A 24,000-nucleotide genomic window follows, 5' to 3' on the forward strand; every position below is an offset into this window, starting at 1 on the left:
GTGTAACACTTGACACTATATAACTATTTGTATTTGCATCGTGTCTACAATGTGTAACACTTGACACTATATAACTATTTCACCCTGTCAATCTTCACCCAGGATGAGCCTACAACAGGAATGGATGCAGCTACTCGTCGTCAGGTGTGGAAATGTATAGGCCAGGCAAATCGGAATGGACAGTCTGTGGTTCTGACATCCCATACGTAAGTCTGCTGAATATATAGGAATAGCATTTGAAAAGGGCAGGATCTATAGCTACTCAGTCCTGTGTTGCTAGTTTTGATAACATTGAGGACAAACTGTAATCTATTCCTGTACAAAAGATATGCATCCATTGTTGTATACACTTGATATTATTGGATGTGACAGTGATACAGTGTATCTATTGTATCCACATGAAAGATACTATGTATTTACATATGGCTGTGTTATTCCAGATGCTTTGTATTTACATATGGCTGTTTATTCCAGATACTGTGTATTTACATATGGCTGTGTTATTCCAGATACTGTGTATTTACATATGGCTGTGTTATTCCAGATACTGTGTATTTACATATGGCCGTGTTATTCCAGATATTGTGTATTTACATATGGCTGTGTTATTCCAGATACTTTGTATTTACAGATACTGTGTATTTACATATGGCCGTCTTTTTACAGATACTGTGTATTTACACATGGCCTTCTTTTTACAGATACTTTGTATTTACAGATACTGTCTATTGACATATGGTTGTGTTATTCCAGATACTTTGTATTTACAGATACTGTCTATTGACATATGGCTGTGTTATTCCGGGTACTGTGTATTTACATATGGCCGTGTTATTCCAGATACTGTGTATTTACATATGGCTAAGTTATTCCAGATACTGTGTATTTACATATGGCTGTGTTATTCCAGATACTGTGTATTTACATATAGCTGTGTTATTCCAGATACTGTCTATTTACATATGGCTGTGTTATTCCAGAAACTGTGTATTTACATATGGCTGTGTTATTACAGATACTGTCTATTTACATATGGCTGTGTTATTCCAGATACTGTGTATTTACATATGGCTGTGTTATTCCAGATACTGTGTATTTACATATGGCTGTGTTATTCCAGATACTGTGTATTTACATATGGCTGTGTTATTCCAGATACTTTGTATTTACAGATACTGTATATTTACACATGGCTGTGTTATTCCAGATACTGTATATTTACACATGGCTGTGTTATTCCAGATACTGTGTATTTACAGATACTGTGTATTTACATATGGCTGTTATTCCAGATACTGTGTATTTACATATGGCTGTGTTATTCCAGATACTGTGTATTTACATATGGCTGTGTTATTCCAGATACTGTGTATTTACAGATACTGTGTATTTACATATGGCCTTCTTTTTACAGATACTTTGTATTTACAGATACTGTCTATTGACATATGGTTGTGTTATTCCGGGTACTGTGTATTTACATATGGCTGTGTTATTCCAGATACTGTGTATTTACATATGGCCGTGTTATTCCAGATACTGTGTATTTACATTTGGCTGTGTTATTCCAGATACTGTGTATTTACAGATACTGTGTATTTACATATGGCCGTGTTCTTCCAGATACTTTGTATTTACAGATACTGTGTTTTTACATATCTTGTGTTGTCACATATGCTTAACTTTTAGATTGTAAAGTAGTTTGACTTTTTGAACAAGTCACAAAAGACTCTTTTCTATTAAGATAGAATTATTTGTATTTGCATCGTGTCTACAATGTGTAACACTTGACACAATATAACTATTTGTATTTGCATCGTGTCTACAATGTGTAACACTTGACACTATATAACTATTTGTATTTGCATCGTGTCTACAATGTGTAACACTTGACACTATATAACTATTTGTATTTGCATCGTGTCTACAATGTGTAACACTTGACACTATATAACTATTTGTATTTGCATCGTGTCTACAATGTGTAACACTTGACACTATATAACTATTTGTATTTGCATCGTGTCTACAATGTGTGACACTTGACACTATATAACTATTTCACCCTGTCAATCTTCACCCAGGATGAGCCTACAACAGGAATGGATGCAGCTACTCGTCGTCAGGTGTGGAAATGTATAGGCCAGGCCAATCGGAATGGACAGTCTGTGGTTCTGACATCCCATACGTAAGTCTGCTGAATATATAGGAATAGCATTTGAAAAGGGCAGGATCTATAGCTACTCAGTCCTGTGTTGCTAGTTTTGATAACATTGAGGACAAACTGTAATCTATTCCTGTACAAAAGATATGCATCCATTGTTGTATACACTTGATATTATTGGATGTGACAGTGATACAGTGTATCTATTGTATCCACATGAAATGTTTCTTCAACACTGAATCTACACGAATAGACCATGAATCTACACGAATAGACCACGAATGTACACCAATAGACCATGAATAGACCACGAATGTACACCAATAGACCACAAATGTACACCAATAGACCATGAATGTACACCAATAGACCACAAATGTACACCAATAAACCATGAATGTACACCAATAGACCATGAATGTACACAAATAGACCATGAATGTACACCAATAGACCACAAATGTACACCAATAGACCACCAAATGTACACCAATAGACCATGAATGTACACAAATAGACCATGAATAAACCACAAATGTACACCAATAAACCATGAATGTACACCAATAGACCATGAATAAACCACAAATGTACACCAATAGACCACAAATGTACACCAATAAACCACAAATGTACACCAACAAACCACAAATGTACACCAATAGACCACAAATGTACACCAATAGACCACAAATGTACACCAATAGACCACAAATGTACACCAATAGACCACAAATGTACACCAATAGACCACAAATGTACACCAATAGACCACAAATGTACACCAATAGACCACAAATGTACACCAATAGACCACAAATGTACACCAATAAACCATGAATGTACACCAATAGACCATGAATAAACCACAAATGTACACCAATAGACCACAAATGTACACCAATAGACCACAAATGTACACCTATAAACCATGAATGTACACCAATAGACCATGAATAAACCACAAATGTACACCAATAGACCACAAATGTACACCAATAAACCACAAATGTACACCAATAGACCACAAATGTACACCAATAGACCACAAATGTACACCAACAGACCACAAATGTACACCAATAGACCATGAATGTACACAAATAGACCACGAATGTACACCAATAAACCATGAATGTACACCAATAGACCATGAATAAACCACAAATGTACACCAATAGACCACAAATGTACACCAATAAACACAACAATGTACACCAAACAAACCACAAATGTACACCAATAGACCACAAAGTACAACCAATAGACCAACAAATGTACACCAATAGACCACAAATGTACACCAATAGACCACAAATGTACACCAACAGACCACAAATGTACACCAATAGACCACAAATGTACACGAATAGACCACAAATGTACACCAATAGACAACAAATGTACACCAATAAACCATGAATGTAACAACCAATAAACAAGACCATAGCAATAAACCACAAAACCAAATGTACACCAATAGACCACAAATGTACACCAATAGACACATGCAAATAAACCAAAATACACCAATAAACCAAGAATGTACACCAATAGAACAATGAAATAAACACAAATGTACACCAATAGACCACAAATGTACACCAATAAACCACAAATGTACACCAATAAACCACAAATGTACACCAATAGACCACAAATGTACACCAATAGACCACAAATGTACACCAATAAACCACAAATGTACACCAATAGACCACAAATGTACACCAATAGACCACAAATGTACACCAACAGACCACAAATGTACACCAATAGACCACAAATGTACACCACAGACCACAAATGTACACCAAGCACGAATTACCAAACAAATGTACACGAATAGACCACAAATGTACACCAATAGACCACAAATGTACACAATAGACCAAATGTACACCAATAGACCAAATGTACACCAATAGACCACAAATGTACACCAACAGACCACAAATGTACACCAATAGACACAAATGTACACCATGCACATGTACCAACAGCACAATGTACACAACGACAAAATTACCGATAGACCACAATGTAACCATAGAAACAATGTACACCAATAAACCATGAATGTACACCAATAGACCACAAATAGACCACATATTTTAAACCTTAAAACGCCATTCTGTCATCTTCATTGGTTTTGAGTCTCGTCTTGTTAACAAAGTGTAAAACCGATAAATCAACATCTGGTGTCTCGGAGTTATAGCGCTATATAAGTTTTCAGCATTATTATTATTATTATTATTATTATTATTATTATTATTATTATTATTATTATCTTCTTTCTTTGGATGCATCCTTTCCACGTGACTCTATTGTAATCTATTTTTCCCAGTTTCAAGCAGCGTTGTTTGTATTCGTGTCGTATAGAAATGAACAGTGACACATTGTAAACTTGATCAGCATCTAACTATATCCTGACATGTTTTGCTTCCAGTATGGATGAGTGTGACGCCCTGTGTTCTAGAATTGCCATCATGGTCAATGGACAGATCAAATGTCTCGGAAGTCCACAGCACTTGAAACACAAGTAAGTTTACAGTTTTACTGTCGGAATTGGAATGCTGGTTCTCTGTTTTACTCCTGTGTTTGTATGGAGCAAATGGAACAGAGAAATTCATGTCAGTTCTTACTCAGAGAGAGAGAGAGAGAGAGGTGGGTGTATAGAGAGGGGAGGGGGAGAGAAAAGAGGGGTTGGAGGGAGAGAGAAGCAGACAAAGGAAGAGATAGAAAAAGCGAGAGAGGAGATTTATTTATTCTACATCAAGATTTAGCATTTTATTTGTTTTAGTTGGCTGAAGAAGCGAAATGATCCTGAAACTTTCTGTATCAACCATATTGAGTTATTTTTGCTGTGGTGTTTTAGTCATTTTTGTTGACTAGTTTGGACCATGTACAGTTTGTAGCAGCTTGGATTGACACACTCAACACTTTGTGTCAACAAGATATTCTCATGTATCTCATTTGTTTCTTGTCCAAAGATGAATAAAAACAGCTTCAAGTAGAACAAAATACTAAACACAGAATGGTTTGGGCTCAAAACCCTACTTTATCCTGTAGCCAAAAACGGTAATGCGTTACATATAATAACAATAAGTATTGAATTGTAAGCTTCAATTTATTAGACGAAGACAGATACTGTGGATGTTTTGGGTTTCCCCTTTATCAATAAAATATGATGAATAAATCAGAAAGGACAAATGAGATTTGTGTGAATGGGGAGTAAACCAAAAGTCATCTCATTCCTCCTTAGCCATTTATTCATGTTTTGTTGGCAAAGGGGAAACCCGAAACGTCTACAGTATCTGTTTTCGTCTAATAAATTGAAACTTACAATTCAATACATATCATTATTTTTTCCTTCAAGCTTCAAGCTTCAACATTTTCCTGACATATAATGGACAATGACAGGGAGAAAAGTTGTTGGTACAGGATAGGGAAACCTCTCCATGACTAAGATAATTTGACTAATTCTTGGTATCCATCCCTACCCCCTATCCCCACCCTCCTTCAGGTTTGGCGATGGCTACACAGCCTTAGTTCACTCACAGAAAGACAATTTGGGATCCGTCAGCCATTTCTTCCTCAACCAATTCCCTGGATCCATTGTTAGGGTGAGTGGTTTTACTTTGCTCTGGTTTGTTTCTGGAGGTCTCTTTAGGATGGGCTGGGGACTTGGAACAATTGAACTCTTCCTAGTTGTTTTTTCAATTCTATGTTAAAGATTACATTTACACACCATTTATCCATAGGAAACACCAGGAAGAGACATCATCATCATCATCATTGCCTTTTTCACCCTGCTCAGGGTATAGGCCACAGACAGTTTCCATCCTTCTCTATCCTGGGCTAACTTTTTTTTATCCCATTCAATGTCTTATCTTTTCTCTGTATATCACCTTCTTTAATTCTTCTCCATGTTCCCCGTGGCCTTCCCCTTGATCTTCTGCCCTGAGGGTTCCAGTCCAATACTTTCTTTGTTATAGTGGAGTCATTCTTTCTGAGCGTGTGTCCAATCCACCTCCATCGTCTTCTTCCTATTTCCTCTCCCACTGGTTTCTGCTGTGTTCTTTTCCATACTTCTTCATTTTTTATTCTATCCATCCATTTTATTCTGAGTAGCTTACGCATGCACCTGTTTACGAAAATCTGTACCCTCCTTATACATGCCTGTGATGCTTTCCAAGTTTCACATCCATGCAGTAGGACAGACTTTACGTTTGAGTTGAAAAGTCTTAGCTTTAGTCGAGGGGGAGATATCTTTAGTTCTCCAAACTCTGTTCAAGGATGTGAATGCAGCCTGTGCCTTTCCTCTCCGTGCTTTCACCTCTGCTTCCGTGCCTCCATCCTTGTCAATTATATTCCCGAGATAGCAGAGTGTCTATATCTTCAAGTTCCTGATCTTTTACTTTGATCTGCTCCCTTTGACGCGTACCTATCCTCAAGACCTTTGACTTTGCAGGGTGAATTCTTAGACCAATTGATTCCGAGAGGCTGTTTATAATTGTGGTTTTTGCTTGCATCTGGTCCTGGTTGAGAGACAGAAGAGCCAGATCATCTGCAAAATCCAGATCGTCCAACTGTGTCCAGGGGGTCCACTGTATCCCATTTCTTCACCCTTTGGAGGTTTCCTTCATTAGCCAATCACTGGCAAGGATGAGCAGGAATGGTGAGAGCAAGTATCCCTGCTTGACACCAATCTGAATTGTTGAGGGATCCCGGACACCACACTGGGTAGGAAGAGACATGCAGCCCGTTAATGATGATGATGATGATAATGATAATGATAATAATAATAATAATAATAATAATAATAATAGTATTAATAATAATAACATAATAATAATAATAATAATAATAATAATAATAATAATAAGTATTAATAATAATAACATAATAATAATAATAAATAATAATAAATAATAATAATAATAAAAATAGTATTAATAATAATAACATAATAATAATAATGACATAATAATAATAATAACATAATAATAATAACATAATAATAATAATAATAGTAATGATACTTTATTGCATCCCAAAAAGAAATGTTTTGTACAGACGTGTTATAATTATTTTATTTTTTTTTGTCTTTTTTTTTTTTTGTCTTTTTTTTAAAGGCCAATATCCCTTTTCCTGTTTATTGTCGTATTGAAAAGACGAAGATAAATCTAAACTGGCAAAGTGACGACAAACATTGGGTGTCTCCCATTCCTGAGGTTAAAAGAAATTTTAAAAATAATATAAAATGATTATTGCTTGTTGTTATAAGGCCTAATGCTGGACGGCAGAAAAATTTTCAATGTCTCTCTGTTTTTGTTGAAATAGAGAAAGGGCGACCACTCCTTCCTGACATAATAATTGATGGTCTTAGTGGATGATGCTGGTCATTTAATACTTTAGTTATTTTACTCGTACAAAATTCCTCATTTTAAAGATCTACATTGTCAACATCATTTATATAGCGTTAAATGGATTTTTTAAATATTTGAATGTATTTAGTTCCTTTCCACTGCTAAGCAATTGCCTCCCCAAGCTGTTATACAAAACGTCAAGACACTTGGGATTACTGCTTGAAGCTTACATACAATTCAATACTTACTGTTATTTTTTCCTTTTTCATTGTTAAGAGTTAGTTCAAGCATAGAGTCAATGATGAAATGTTTCCATCGTGATCTTCGAGACAGTCTGAGCTTTTAGGGATCTTTTTTCTATTTCTGCTACGCTTTGTCTGCCAATGATTGATTGATACAGACCTTTTGACATCGTTATCTTACACTAGTGCCTGCTCTCTAATTGGTTGTGAAATGCTGTCCCTATGTAAACCCTCCCACACACACACACACAGTTACACTACACAGCTGTAAGGATTGTTGATGAATGTGTGTCTATCTCCCAGAGCAAGCACCACAGTAGCATAGAGGTGATGATTCCCAGTACGTGTGGAACCTTGTCTGACATCCTTGCAGTTCTACAGAGAGCTCAGGCAGAGGACATGCTGGAATATTATTCCCTATCGCAGACCACATTGGACTCGGTCAGTTTTCTTATGGATTTCTAGCACCATTATCATTGTTGTTATCGTTATCAGCATTATTATCATATCATCATCATCCGTATCATCATTACCATTATGTTGTCATCATCGTCGTCATCACCATCATAATTTATTTTTTTAAATTGAGCTTTATATAACGCAATATCCACTACAGTGGACTCCGGATAAGACGATGCCCAGGGGAACCGAGAAAAAAATCGACTTATCCGAAAATCAACTTAACCGGAGTGTAACCAAATGAGCAAAAACGCATTTGAACAAAGCAAACCAATCTAGAATAAGTATGTCCCTTCATATCGCGCGGTCTCTGTAGTGGTCATGAGAGGCTCCTACCCCCAATAGCCCCAAAGAGGAATCAGAATACAAAAATCGGAATTTGACATAAAAAAGCGGAATCAACTTACTGTTATTGACTATGACATGCTTTGCAGCAGATAATGTAATAGACAATCCAAAAGTACTCAAATGATTAAAAATATAAAATGTGTAAAAATGTACAGATTGTGTAAAGACTAAGAATGGGGTCAAATAATAAAAGTGAACACACAGGTCCTGGCCGTCTGAGAACAAAGTATTGAATGGATGGATTTAACCTTGTCAGGCCCCCCCGGCACACACCTAATTATACAAACGCGCGTGCCGGTACACACACACACACAAACACGTACACAGGGCTAAAATTAAATGGGGAAAGAAGCTGACCTTACTCAATATTATTACCGATTGGAGCCAACATATAATATTACCAAGGTCATAGACCTCACGAATTGGAGTCACAATAATAATAATACTTCGGTCAACCCCCCTCCCAAACATATAATATTATCCGACATCAGCAGCACACACTTTGAAGGGATTAATCATTCACAATGTGTGTTGATTGACCATAGGAGATGCTAACGAAATAAGCCATAGCTCACTTTTTTTCACTAGAGATTTTTTTTCCTCGATGGGAAAGGTGGAAAGCGGAATTTTTGCTTTGAATGTGGAATGTATACCAATTAAGTGAAATTATTCCGCGAAAAGCGGAAGGGTAGGAGCCTCTAGGTCAAGGTCATGCTTCTTGTAAATCGTCGAGACAGAAATAGCTGGTATGCCAATTTCCTATGCGATGATTTTCTGTCGCATGCCAAACTTTCCAAATGCATCGAATCTTCCTTTTCCGCGATAGGTTTGCCATTGTAGTTGTAGTTGTAGACTTGAATTCTTCTTGATAAAATTGATACTAATTAAGAGGGCCATTACATAGGATGGCCTGGAATTAGAACCAAAAATTTTTTTAACCAATGGAAATACTTGTTTATTTGTGATTTTATTGTAGTCATGAGTGATAAGAACATCGACTTAAGCGACATCGACTTATGTGGAGTTTTTTTTTTATTACTAATGTTATATAGGAAGAAGGGGGAGGGACCAAGAAAAAAAATCGACTTGGGTAAAAATCGACTTAGGCAACGTCGACGTATCCAGAGTGCACTCTAAATGTGCTCAAAGCGCTTTACAAGGGACATCATCATCATCGTAATTGTTATCATCATCATTGTGTTATCATCATCATCATCATCTAGTCATCATGTACAGTCAAGCCAGCAAGATGGTTGGTGATGCCACACTTCCATCCCAGTGACCTGTGTTTGAATTCCTACTTTCACAATCACATTTGTCTCTCTTAGATTTAGAAGTAATAACCCAACCAGCCATCAAAAGTCATAAACAAACATGAATAGAACAGCTTCTAAAAAGAACAAAATAACAATGGTAATCTGGAATTTAGTGGAATGTATTTATGTTTGTGTTGTTGACTGAAGAATGGTTTTGAGCCTTAAACGTTCCCTGTTTGGTATTTATTCTTTTTTTAAGCTGTCACATCCCTTTTCTTGTTGATTCGTTTTGACAGTCCATAATTTCTAGCAGCTTAGTATCACTTTGACTTGTGTGGCTATGTAGTCTTGTGTCACACTCGCCTTCGGATTGGACAGTCCTTGGTTCCAATCGTTGCATAGTTTGGTCACTGGAAAAGGCTCTTCACTCACATTCTTTCATTGTACTCAAATGAGTACCTGGTTGTTAACAGCATTGTGTAATATTGTCTACCAAGCATCCTGTTTCTTACTGCATGTTAAATGTTGCTGTTGGGTAGGGACCTCTTGTAAAGCGCTTTGAGCATGTTTATTGGATTTTGCTCCATATTAATAATGAAAATTTTAGGGACAAAAATTAACTCACTTTGCAACACTTCATTGTTGCTGACATCTGGTAATCACCGTCTTTTCTCAAGACAGACCGTAAAGAAAAATATCTCATTAGGATAAATGGAATTTTAATTGTCATCTGTCCTTTGTTATCTCTACCTTTCTTCTCAACTTTTGATTTCATGATTGCAATAAAGCACCAGAGTCAGCTGGTATATTCCGTCACCTTTGGAACTCAGTGGAGTTTTCAGTACAATCAGAATTTGGAAACTCAAGATTTTGGCAGTTTAAGAAAGACAATTCACTCTCCTCATGGATGTACATGTTGCTGTTTGTCACTCTCTCCTCATGGATGTACATGTTACTGTTAGTCACTCTCCTCATGGATGTACATGTTACTGTTTGTCAATCTCCTCATGGATGTACATGTTCTGTTCGTCACTCTCCTCATGGATGTACATGTTACTGTTGTCACTCTCCTCATGGATGTACATGTTACTGTTTGTCACTCTCCTCATGGATGTACATTTTACGTTTGTCACTCTCCTATGGATGTACATGTTCTGTTTTGTCACTCTCCTTGGATGTACATGTTGCTGTTTGTCACTCTCCTCATGGATGTACATGTTGCTGTTTGTCACTCTCCTCATGGATGTACATGTTACTGTTTGTCACTCTCCTCATGGATGTACATGTTCTGTTTGTCACTCTCCTCATGGATGTACATGTTACTGTTGTCACTCTCCTCATGGATGTACATGTTACCCGTGTTCGTCCACTCTCCTCATGGATGTACATGTGCTCATTTGTCTTGTCACTCTCCTCATGGATGTACATGTTACTGTTTGTCACTCTCCTCATGGATGTACATGTTACTGTTTGTCACTCTCCTATGGATGTACATGTTACTGTTTGTCACTCTCCTCGTGGATGTACATGTTGCTGTTTGTCACTCTCCTATGGATGTACATGTTGCTGTTTGTCACTCTCCTATGGATGTACATGTTGCTGTTTGTCACTCTCCTCATGGATGTACATGTTGCTGTTTGTCACTCTCCTCATGGATGTACATGTTGCTGTTTGTCACTCTCCTCATGGATGTACATGTTACTGTTTGTCACTCCTCCTCATGGATGTACATGTTACTGTTTGTCACTCTCCTCATGGATGTACATGTTCTGTTTGTCACTCTCCTCGTGGATGTACATGTTACTGTTTGTCACTCTCTCCTCATGGATGTACATGTTGCTGTTTGTCACTCTCCTCGTGAATGTACATGTTGCTGTTTGTCACTCTCCTCATGGATGTACATGTTTCTGTTTGTCACTCTCCTATGGATGTACATGTTGCTGTTTGTCACTCTCCTATGGATGTACATGTTGCTGTTTGTCACTCTCCTCATGGATGTACATGTTCTGTTTGTCACTCTCCTCATGGATGTACATGTTGCTGTTTGTCACTCTCTCCTATGGATGTACATGTTCTGTTTGTCACTCTCCTCGTGGATGTACATGTTGCTGTTTGTCACTCTCCTATGGATGTACATGTTGCTGTTTGTCACTCTCCTATGGATGTACATGTTGCTGTTTGTCACTCTCCTCATGGATGTACATGTTGCTGTTTGTCACTCTCCTCATGGATGTACATGTTACTGTTTGTCACTCTCCCTCTGGATGTACATGTTCTGTTTGTCACTCTCCTCATGGATGTACATGTTGCTGTTTGTCACTCTCCTCATGGATGTACATGTTGCTGTTTGTCACTCTCCTCATGGATGTACATGTTGCTGTTTGTCACTCTCTCCTCATGGATGTACATGTTACTGTTTGTCACTCTCCTCGTGGATGTACATGTTACTGTTTGTCACTCTCCTCATGGATGTACATGTTGCTGTTTGTCACTCTCCTCATGGATGTACATGTTACTGTTTGTCACTCTCCTCATGGATGTACATGTTGACTGTTTGTCACTCTCCTCATGGATGTACATGTTACTGTTGTCACTCTCCTCGTGGATGTACATGTTGCTGTTTGTCACTCTCCTCATGGATGTACATGTTACTGTTTGTCACCCTATCATCTGTTGTCACTCCTCGTGGATGTACATGTTACTGTTTGTCACTCCTCTCCTCATGGATGTACATGTTACTGTTTTGTCACTCTCCTCGTGGATGTACATGTTCTGTTTGTCACTCTCTCCTCATGGATGTACATGTTGCTGTTTGTCATCTCTCCTCATGGATGTACATGTTACTGTTTGCCACTCTCCTCGTGGATGTACATGTTACTGTTTGTCACTCTCCTCGTGGATGTACATGTTGCTGTTTGTCACTCTCCTATGGATGTACATGTTGCTGTTTGTCACTCTCCTCGTGGATGTACATGTTGCTGTTTGTCACTCTCCTCATGGATGTACATGTTGCTGTTTGTCACTCTCCTCTGATACATGTCGTTGCACTCCTCTGATACATGTTGCTGTTTGTCACTCTCCTCATGGATGTACTGTTGTCTTTTGTCACTCTCTCTGCATTGGATGTACATGTTGCTGTTTGTCACTCTCCTCATGGATGTACATGTTGCTGTTTGTCACTCTCCTATGGATGTACATGTTGACTTGTTTGTTTCACTCTCCTCATGGATGTACATGTTGCTGTTTGTCACTCTCCTCAGTGGTTGTCATCTCATGTTACTGTTTGTCACTCTCCTCGTGGATGTACATGTTACTGTTTGTCACTCTCTCCTCATGGATGTACATGTTACTGTTTGTCACTCTCCTCATGGATGTACATGTTACTGTTTGTCACTCTCTCCTCATGGATGTACATGTTGACTGTTTGTCACTCTCCTCTGGATGTACATGTTGCTGTTTGTCACTCCCCTCTCATGGATGTACATGTGTTCACTCCCTGTGTTTTGTTTCATTCTCCTCATGGATGTACATGTTACTGTTTGTCACTCTCCTCATGGATGTACATGTTGCTGTTTGTCACTCTCCTCATGGATGTACATGTTACTGTTTGTCACTCTCCTATGGATGTACATGTTACTGTTTGTCACTCTCTCCTCGTGGATGTACATGTTACTGTTTGTCACTCACCTCGTGGATGTACATGTTGCTGTTTGTCACTCTCCTATGGATGTACATGTTGCTGTTTGTCACTCTCCTATGGATGTACATGTTGCTGTTTGTCACTCTCCTATGGATGTACATGTTGCTGTTTGTCACTCTCCTCATGGATGTACATGTTACTGTTTGTCACTCTCCTATGGATGTACATGTTACTGTTTGTCACTCTCTCCTCGTGGATGTACATGTTACTGTTTGTCACTCTCCTCGTGGATGTACATATTCCTGTTTGTCACTCTCTCCTCATGGATGTACATGTTGCTGTTTGTCACTCTCTCCTCATGGATGTACATGTTACTGTTTGTCACTCTCCTCGTGGATGTACATGTTACTGTTTGTCACTCTCCTCGTGGATGTACATGTTGCTGTTTGTCACTCTCCTATGGATGTACATGTTGCTGTTTGTCACTCTCCTCATGGATGTACATGTTGCTGTTTGTCACTCTCCTCATGGATGTACATGTTGCTGTTTGTCACTCTCCTATGGATGTACATGTTGCTGTTTGTCACTCTCCTCATGGATGTACATGTTGCTGTTTGTCACTCTCCTATGGATGTGCATGTTACTGTTTGTTACTCTCTCCTCGTGGATGTACATGTTACTGTTTGTCACTCTCTCCTCATGGATGTACATGTTACTGTTTGTCACTCTCCTCGTGGATGTACATATTCCTGTTTGTCACTCTCTTCTCATGGATGTACATGTTGCTGTTTGTCACTCTCTCCTCATGGATGTACATGTTACTGTTTGTCACTCTCCTCATGGATGTACATGTTACTGTTTGTCGCTCTCCTCGTGATGTAAATGTTGCTGTTTGTCACTCTCCTCATGGATGTACATGTTACTGTTTGTCACTCTCCTCGTGATGTAAATGTTGCTGTATCATCATCATTACCACTTCTACTACCACCACTACCCATGTATCATCATCATTACCAATACTACTACCACCATTACCCATGTATCATCATCACTACCAATACTACTACCACCACTACCCATGTATCATCATCATTACCACTTCTACTACCACCACTACCCATGTATCATCATCACTACCACTTCTACTACAACAACTACCACCATTAGATTTTGGAGCGTTACTTCATTTGAAATAAAGGGGCTTTGGATGGGATGATATTTGACATTGCGTTTACTTATCATATAGTTCTAATCAGTTATTAATTTAGAATTATAGACTATATAAACACAATGTCAAATACCATCCCAATTCCCCTGTTTGTAGAAATTCCTCTTTCGGCATTGAAATTCCTCCTGGTGGTGTCTGAAATTCCTGTGAGTCAAATTTGAATTTGGCGTCTCTGTGTATGGCTAAACATGAATTTTTGCATTTGTCTTGGAAAAGACTGAGTGTACATTCCTGTTCCTAGGCCAGTAAATATTTATGTTTTTTTTCCATTTCCTCTTCAGGTTTTTGTCAGTTTTGCCCAAGAGCAAACGGATTCGTTTGAGGAAGGCACAGTGACCTATTCTTCCTCCATAGAGGACAAGTCTTACTCTGCCAGCAGTAGTGTGTCGTCTGAGAGGCCTCCATCTTATGACGCTCCTTCCAATGGCAAGAAAGAATCCCCATACATCTTCTCCAATCCACAATTTGTTGTCACAGAGGATGAGAATGAGCCTGTGGAGTCCCAACCAAGGCCGCGTTATGTCAGTAATATCACACTGGCCGCTGAAATGGCTGCGGCCCCCAAAAATGACCTAGAGACAGGGGAAAATACAAGGCTTTAAGAAGAGCAAAATTGTGACATGTTCCATCTTTTTTTTTTCTGTTACCATGGTGACCAAATGTTGACAATTCAATCTCATTATATTATAAATGAGAAACAAAAATACAAACCTACGCCTATTTGGTTTTTCTGTTTTAATCAAATAATTCAAAGATGTAAATAATTGATCATATGTTGTATACTGTGGTAGGGACATCATTATTATTGTTATTATTATTGTTGTTATTATTATTATTATTATTATTATTATTATTATTATTATTATTATTATTATTATTATTATTGTTGTTGTTGTTGTTGTTGTTGTTATTATTATTATCATTATTGTTGTTGTTATCATTATTAGTTTTATTATGATGATGATGCAAACTGTATGAATTGATTTATATTGTTTTATATAATATGGTGTGGACATACGGTATACAAATTACATAAAAAAGTAAATTAATATATCTCTGTTAACGTTACCCCCAACCCCAAGCCATTTTGTGATTGTTATGTATAGAAGATTCTATTCTATTTCATGATGTGTCAATTGTTATAAGAATCAACCAGCCTTGCATTGGTCACTGACTTAAAGTCTCTCTATCTCATGGTGGGAAATGAGGATGGTCAAACTTTGCCTGTCCCCTCGTTTCCCCCTTTGTTCTATCCCCCCTTCCAATGTAATGTGACAATGATGGTGATACAGATCCATAACCTAACACTATCCCACACCACACCACACGCTGTGTCTGTCTTCAGTACTGAAGCTGTGACGGTATGGAATAGAGAGGATTGACTTTGGGCTTTTGATTTGCATGGAACAAGATGATTCGGTTTTCTATGGCCAGCTTCCCTCTGAAATATAAGTCAGATATGTGCTGGATTGAGAAATGTTCAAACACAATCATAAACCATCTCTCTTTTCTATACTTATATTCTTTTAGGGTGGGAGGGGAGACAATTGTTTAATCATTTGGGGTTTTTTTTTTTTTTGTCCCTTTCAAAAAAATTAATTTGAACTGTTGCTATCTTATCATTTTCCTTTCGGTGGGGATTCTCTGCCCTTACCAATTGGGAATTTCTGTACAGGCGACATGATATGGTCAGGCCATTGGTTGTATCTACTTCTATTGTGTTTTTTTTTCCCCACTTCCAATTGTAAATCTATAATTGTTTGTTGACTTTCCTCTCTTCTCTCAATTCACCAGTACTCATTTTGTACAACCAACAAATGGTGCAAACTTATGATGACACTTCTTGTTGGTCTTTTCCTGTTGTTATTGATCATCGTTGATGTTGTTGTCATTCCTTCCATTCCCCCTGCCCCTCTCCCTGGTACAACCATTGTTATATCAATGTTATGATAAATGCCTATTTAATGATAATCTATCATTCTGTTGTTATCTCCACATTCCTGTGTGCTCAAAACGTTTTCATAAAAATCAATACATTTATGACGAGAATAAATGATTAAATAAATGATAAATGAATGGCCCATGGCATATTTCTATGTTGTCATATCCATGATGTCCTATAAAAACGACCAAAGTACTTAATGATGAAATGCCAATATTGTTGTAGTTGTTGTTGTTGTTGTTGTGATGGCCTGCCTTATGTTTCCACCCTATACACACTACAGTCCTCTATGACTGCATGGCTACTCTTGACACAACGGAATTCACACATTGACATTGGAGATAAGACATGATTGGGAGTCTATATGACAATCAAACATGTCATCTTTAAGGTGAACCAACCAATCAATACATACATAAAAGACGTAAGTAAAGAAATAGCATTAAATAAATAGATTACACTCCAGCACGGTTTCCTCAGGCTGTCTTAGCCTCTAACCCGAAAGATACCTAGTTCGAATGTTCACCCACGTTATGTAGCCTTCAACAAGCCACCTCTCCTAGTTCCAATGTTCACCCACGTTATGTAGCCTTCAACAAGCCACCTCTCCATAGACTCTTTACTAGCCTATCCTGCTTCTTTGGTTTGTGATTGTATTTTTGACAGGGGATATTTTTTTTCTGTAAATCTTCTGTCTGTTTGTTCTTGGTTATTTATAATTTAGCTTATGATATCTTTAGGTTATGGTTTTGATTTACATTTGTACTATCTTTGTTAGATTGCTTGTTTTTTTTGTTTCAGCGGTCTCTCATATAACCTCAATTGTGTTGGAAGAGACCTAAAGCAAAAAACAAACAAACAAACAAAAGACCAATTTGCAGCAATGAGCTGGGCTATTCCAGTCTTCCCATATGATAGACCCTAAGACAAATCTCCGCTTGGGGATGAATAAAAGGAACTGTATTATTTATTTACTTCATTGCCAAAGTTGAGGGAGATAAATTTATACATAATATCATGTTACAAGAAGTTTGTGGGGGGGGGGGGGGGTTGCTGTTTTACAACATTCATTTCCTGTTGTAGCCAAGCATTAGCAAATCATGGCACGTGGTATTGAAATTAGAATGAATGGGGAAATGATAAGAATGAGCAGAGAGGTATCAATTATGGTGTGTATGTGTGTCTTCGTGTGTATCATAATGTATACATACACATGTAGATAGATACACACATACGTAATCGTCAATGTCACAGGAAATCTTCTAATCATAGGTCACATTTTTAAAAATCCTTCAAATAATATAATTTTTAAAATGCTGGATGGGTGAAATTATTTCCAGGAAACCGTGATCGGGGTAAAAATGAGTATGATGAAGGAATGGAATGACATCAAAGAATAATAAGGGACATTCAAATGAGTTTCAGGAATCCGTACTGGATTGTAAGTAAATAAATAAGAATAAGAATTCAATAGATAAATGAATTAATGAATTAAGAATTAAATAAATAAATGATTTAAAGTGTGCATCAATAACTATAAAAACCAAATCTATTCAAACGAGACCATAAGGTAAGAAATTTGACCTAGACATAAAAGGCATGAGTTTAGATTACTCATTTAGTTGATGGAAAAGAAACAGAAGATGGATAGCTAATGCCCTGCAACATTGAATTGAAGGATGGTCGAAGATGGACGTTTTCATTCAGCCTTTTACCTAGATGGTACGACAAAGTGTATATTATTCAAATCTGTAAGGTAGCTCCATGTCACATAGGAAAGGGGTTCCAGTGCTTTCAATAAGGTAGCTCCATGTCACATAGGAAAGGGGTTCCAGTGCTTTCAATAAGGTAGCTCCATGTCACATAGGAAAGGGGTTCCAGTACTTTCAATAAGGTAGCTCCATGTCACATAGGAAAGGGGTTCCAGTGCTTTCAATAAGGTAGCTCCATGTCACATAGGAAAGGGGTTCTAGTACTTTCAATAAGGTAGCTCCATGTCACATAGGAAAGGGGTTCCAGTACTTTCAATAAGGTAGCTCCATGTCACATAGGAAAGGGGTTCCAGTGCTTTCAATAAGGTAGCTCCATGTCACATAGGAAAGGGGTTCGAGTACTTTCAATAAGGTAGCTCCATGTCACATAGGAAAGGGGTTCCAGTACTTTCAATAAGGTAGCTCCATGTCACATAGGAAAGGGGTTCCAGTGTTTTCAATAAGGTAGCTCCATGTCACATAGGAAGGGGTTCCAGTGTTTTCAATAAGGTAGCTCCATGTCACATAGGAAAGGGGTTCCAGTGCTTTCAATAAGGTAGCTCCATGTCACAAAGGAAAGGGGTTCCGGTGCTTTCAATAAGGTAGCTCCATGTCACATAGGAAAGGGGTTCCAGTACTTTCAATAAGGTAGCTCCATGTCACATAGGAAAGGGGTTCCAGTACTTTCAATAAGGTAGCTCCATGTCACATAGGAAAGGGGTTCCAGTACTTTCAATAAGGTAGCTCCATGTCATATAGGAAAGGGGTTCCAGTAATTTCAATAAGGTAGCTCATTGTCACATAGGAAAGGGGTTCCGGTGCTTTCAATAAGGTAGCTCCATGTCACATAGGAAAGGGGTTCCAGTGCTTTCAATAAGGTAGCTCCATGTCACATAGGAAAGGGGTTCCAGTGCCTTCAATAAGGTAGCTCCATGTCACATAGGAAAGGGGTTCCAGTATTTTCAATAAGGTAACTCCATGTCATATAGGAAAGGGGTTCCAGTGCTTTCAATAAGGTAGCTCCATGTCACATACGAAAGGGGTTCCAGTGCCTTCAATAAGGTAGCTCCATGTCACATACGAAAGGGGTTCCAGTGCTTTCAATAAGGTAGCTCCATGTCACATACGAAAGGGGTTCCAGTGCCTTCAAGTTTGACACTCTGGCTCAATACGATTCACGATTGGCTACTCCATGTGTTAAAATCAAATCAATCAAATTTGGTGTTTTACACTCTATATGTGTGTTTGTTGTGTGTGATTTTTATTGTTAATTAAATTCTGTTTTTGTTATAAATGACAAATGTAGTAAAATTCCCTCGATTCGAAAGGGACATATTTCCACTTTCCTCCTGCTCTTCTTCTTCTTCTTCTTTTTCTTCTTCTTCTTTTTCTTCTTCTTCTTCTTCTTTTTCATCATCATCTGTCATCTTCTTCTCGTCTTCTGGTTTTGTTTTGTTGTTTCCATGTTTGTAACATTGATAGTGATTTTGTATAGTTGTTGTTTGAATCCAATGTACCAATATGATGATGACTACTTGCAGGACCAAGCAAAAATACCATGCACATTTCAATGCACTACCAGAGTTTTGATACCAATATCTATTTTGACTCCAAATCCATATGCTATTTATTGATTGACATTGAATCCAGTATCTACTGTGTTGCCACTACCAGGTGGATTCTTACAGTCTTCTTACTATTACAGTTAATGCCAGACTGGGGACATTCCACTAGGGAAGGACACGAGAAAATCATTTTTATTACGGTGCTCTCCCTTGGTTTGATCCGCCTTCGTTTTATACATTTATTGTTGTTACTTTTTTCTTTTTCTTTCTTTCATTTTTTATTTTCAATAACAATTGTCAACATTTGGGCCTGGCAATGTTAGTTATGTAAAAAAATAATATTATTGATATAGTTTTTCTTCTTTTCTTTGTCTAATTTTTTTTCTCTCTATTTTTATGTTCCGTGTTTAATTGCTTTGAATAGAACGGTTTTGAAAAAAAGAACAGCAGTTGTATTCAGTTTTTGATCCATTCTGATTTCTCAGTCGAGCTCTCATTTCAGCTGTAAATGGACGGATATCAATATCACATGGTGGGGTCCTCTTTCCCTCTATATCTGTTTTCCGTGTTTGTCTTGGAATGGGATTACTTAGTTTTGTCCTAGCCCTGTCCGGTGTCCTTGACTGGGGAGGTTACAGTTTTTATTCTCTATTGTCTTCTGTCACTTTTCTACTCACTTCATTTCTTGTTATTATCAACATAAGCCTCTATCCAGCCATTTCTGAAATAACATGTATTCATGAATGAGTAATATCATCTGGTTATTCACTTTGTTCCTGGGTGGGGCTCCCGACCTCCCATAGTGGGCACGGAGGCACTTCCTTTGTCTTCTCTCCCCCTATATCAGTTTTCCAACTTGCTTTCTATATTTGTCCTGACCCTTGCCAGATGCTCTAGCTGGGAGGGAAAATCAAATGTATAGTAAGTTTTGGGAAATATTTTTTTCCCTTGTAAATCATCTCTCTGTAATGCCCTGTATTATTTTTAGATTTACTTGTATATGATTTATAAACATTTGAGTGTGTTCCTCTCAGTGGGGACCTGTGCTTGTGTCTGGATGAGACATTCAGGTGATCTCAAACTAAGTCCTTTGATAGTGAGCTCTTGGAATCTACATCTGTTTCCTATGTGAACCATTTCCCTTTGTCTTACTTTTTCTTGGGTAATTTAATTATAATTCTAGAACTTTTTACTATCCAATTATCTTCCTTTTCACTGGTGCAGATATGACCTAAAAGTAGCAATGACTATGAAAATTTTTGTAGGAAATACTACTCTTGAATCAAAGCCCTATCTCCACTGAGTAAAAATCTTTTTAAATTTTGAAAATCCATTAATATATAACCAAGTTATGCAGTTTCAAAGGTGTCATTTATTTGGATGACTCACAAAGAGAAAAAAATACGGAAAATATGGGACACTTTTTCTGAGTTTTATTCTGATTTGTGCCTGTATCTCGTTTAATACGTGGAATTAGATATTGAAACATGGCAATTTTATGGCAAAATTATCAGAAAATATGATGAAGACATCAGAAGAGTTCTAACTTGTATAGTTTTAGAGCTGTATGGCTAGGATCAACTATAATTTTGTTATATAATATACATAATATTGATCATTTGGAACTTTTCAGAAGTGTAATTTTGTGTCTACAACCCATACAAATGACACGAAAAATGCCTGCTAAATTGTTATCATTCAGTCCCGTGAGACCATGGCTTATGTTTCTAGTTTATTTGAGAGAGAGAGAGAGAGAGAGAGAGAGAGAGAGAGAGAGTGTGTGTGTGTGTTAATCTACTATCCCTATGACAATACCTTAATTTTTAAAAAGTGCGCGAGGATTTGTGCCGTCAATCATCGCGAACAAGGTTGCCAGATGTCCGCGTGTGTGGCCAAATATATAATTTTGTTTCTTTTATTCAATTTTATTCATCTAATTTTGTCTCAGTGACATTTATCCTAGTCTATTCAATTTTCTGTTTGTTAAAATTTAGTTCATTTTAAGTGGGCCAGTCTTAATATTGAAAGCCATATGATTTTCTATTTAGCCACTTTTGAAGTCGAATTTGGTCAGGTTAAAGTCTGGCCATCTGGCAGCCTTGCCTCGCTCACATCATTTTCGTGTCACGCGATGGTGGAGCAAAATGGCCATCTCCATATTTTCACTCATTGAAATGCAAATTGGGTTGATGTTTTGTGAGAATACGGGAAAAGTACTTATCATAGTCCAATGAAATTTGAAATATAAATAGAAGAAATGTGCAGATATAACCTTATGAGCGACAAAATCTCTCCTCTTTGTAGTTTTAGAAATATTGTACTCCAAAGAGTAAAAATCTATATTTAACGGTCTTCTGGTAATCGTACGAGTTTTGTCGCTTGACATAATCTAAATGACCTCTTTTCTAACTGTGTGCCAACTTTGTTATATTCATCGATCAGCGTCGTAATTAATTTTTAAAAATAGCTTGTACGGAACAGCTTCGTCCCATATTTTGTCGTGAATTTGTGAGCGAAAAAGAAGCCCAAAGATTTGTGCGTGATAGTCATTGCTACCTAAAAGTGTCACAAGTGCCGTAAAACCCTTAAAAATAAATAGAAACATCATTTTATTGTAGCAAAATACGACCTAACTGAATTACATACTCTGGGTAGGGTTCCTGCCCCCAAACCCCACACCCTAGTGGGCAGGGAGGCACTTACTATGTCTTCTATCCCCTTAATATCTGTTTTCCAACATGCTTTCTGTGTTTTCCTTGGGGTGAGATTACTTGCTTTTGTCCTGGCCCTGGCCGGATACCCTAGCTGGGAGGGTTAAATTTATAGTTAGGGTTTTGGAGATGATATTTTTTTTCTTGTAAATCATCTCTCTGTGTTACATTGTATTATTTTTTGTTTAACATGTGATTTGTAAACATTTGAGTGTGTTGGTCTTAGTGGAGACCTGTGCTTGTGTCTGGATGAGACTTTTAGGTGAACTCAAACTAAGTACATTGTTAGTGTGCTCTTGGAAACTACATCTGTTTTTTATTTGAACCAATTCCCCTCTGTCTTCCTTTATCTTGGCTGCTTTAATTGTGAGTATATAATTTTTTTTTTTCTATCCCATTTTCTTCCTTTTTACTGGCGCTGATGTGACGTTAATGTGTTGCAAGCGCCGTAAAACCCTTTAAAACAACAACGAATTACACACTGGTTTTGACTGTACTAGATGATCCGATCTTTAATCAGGATTCCGACAAGGTCGGGTACATAGGCCTGGAATTCGTTCAGGTCTACACCACTGGGTGGGGTTCCTGACCTCCCATAGTGGGCAGGGAGGTACTTACTCTGTCTTCTGTCCCCTATATGTGTTCTCCAAATTGCTTTTTGTCTTTGTCTTGGAATGAAATTACATAGTTTTGTCCTGACCTTGACCGGAGTCCTTGGCTGGGCGGGAAACGGTCGAATGTATTGTTATAGTTTTGGGAGATCATATTGTTTGTCTTGTAAATCATTTCTCTGTTATGCACCGTATTATTTTTAATATGACATATAATATATGATTATGATTTGTAAACATTTGAGTGTGTTCCTCTTGTGGGAACCTGTGCTTGTGTCTGGATGAGACATTTAGGTGACCTCAAAGTACACGGTAGTGTGCTCTTGGAATCTACACCTGTTTCTTATTTGAACCTATTCCCCTTTGTCTTACGTTTTCTTGGGTGCTTTAATTGTAATTATAGAACTTTTTACTACCCCATTTTCTTCCTTTTTACTGGCGCTGATATGACCTTAATGTGTTGCAAGCTCCTTAAAACCCTTACAATCAAACCCAAAGAAGGTTACCACTACCACAATCACATCACCACCACTACCACAATCACATCACCACCACCACTACCACAATCACATCACCACCACTACCACAATCACATCACCACCACCACTACCACAATCACATCACCACTACCACAATCACATCACCACCATCATCAATACCACAATCATGTCACCACCATCATCACTACCACAATCATGTCACCACCATCAT

General features: G+C 37.7%; 1 protein-coding gene across 1 annotated transcript in view; it reads left to right on the forward strand.

Annotated features, from left to right (window-relative positions):
- The window catches only part of LOC144972239 (uncharacterized), a 318,601-nt gene extending 303,139 nt beyond the window's left edge, over positions 1–15,462 (forward strand). Inside the window, exons 111-115 of the mRNA XM_078913282.1 lie at positions 103–206; positions 4,614–4,706; positions 5,691–5,790; positions 8,082–8,219; positions 14,991–15,462. Of these exons, the coding sequence (XP_078769408.1) occupies positions 103–206; positions 4,614–4,706; positions 5,691–5,790; positions 8,082–8,219; positions 14,991–15,311 (756 nt within the window). The 3' untranslated portion in view covers positions 15,312–15,462. The remainder of the gene's footprint in view (positions 1–102; positions 207–4,613; positions 4,707–5,690; positions 5,791–8,081; positions 8,220–14,990) is intronic.
- Positions 15,463–24,000: the final 8,538 nt, after the last annotated feature.

This window comes from Berghia stephanieae, chromosome 5, assembly GCF_034508935.2.
Source record: "Berghia stephanieae isolate SIO BIC M18660-M18661 chromosome 5, UCSD_Bste_1.3, whole genome shotgun sequence".
Lineage (NCBI taxonomy): Eukaryota > Metazoa > Mollusca > Gastropoda > Nudibranchia > Aeolidiidae > Berghia > Berghia stephanieae.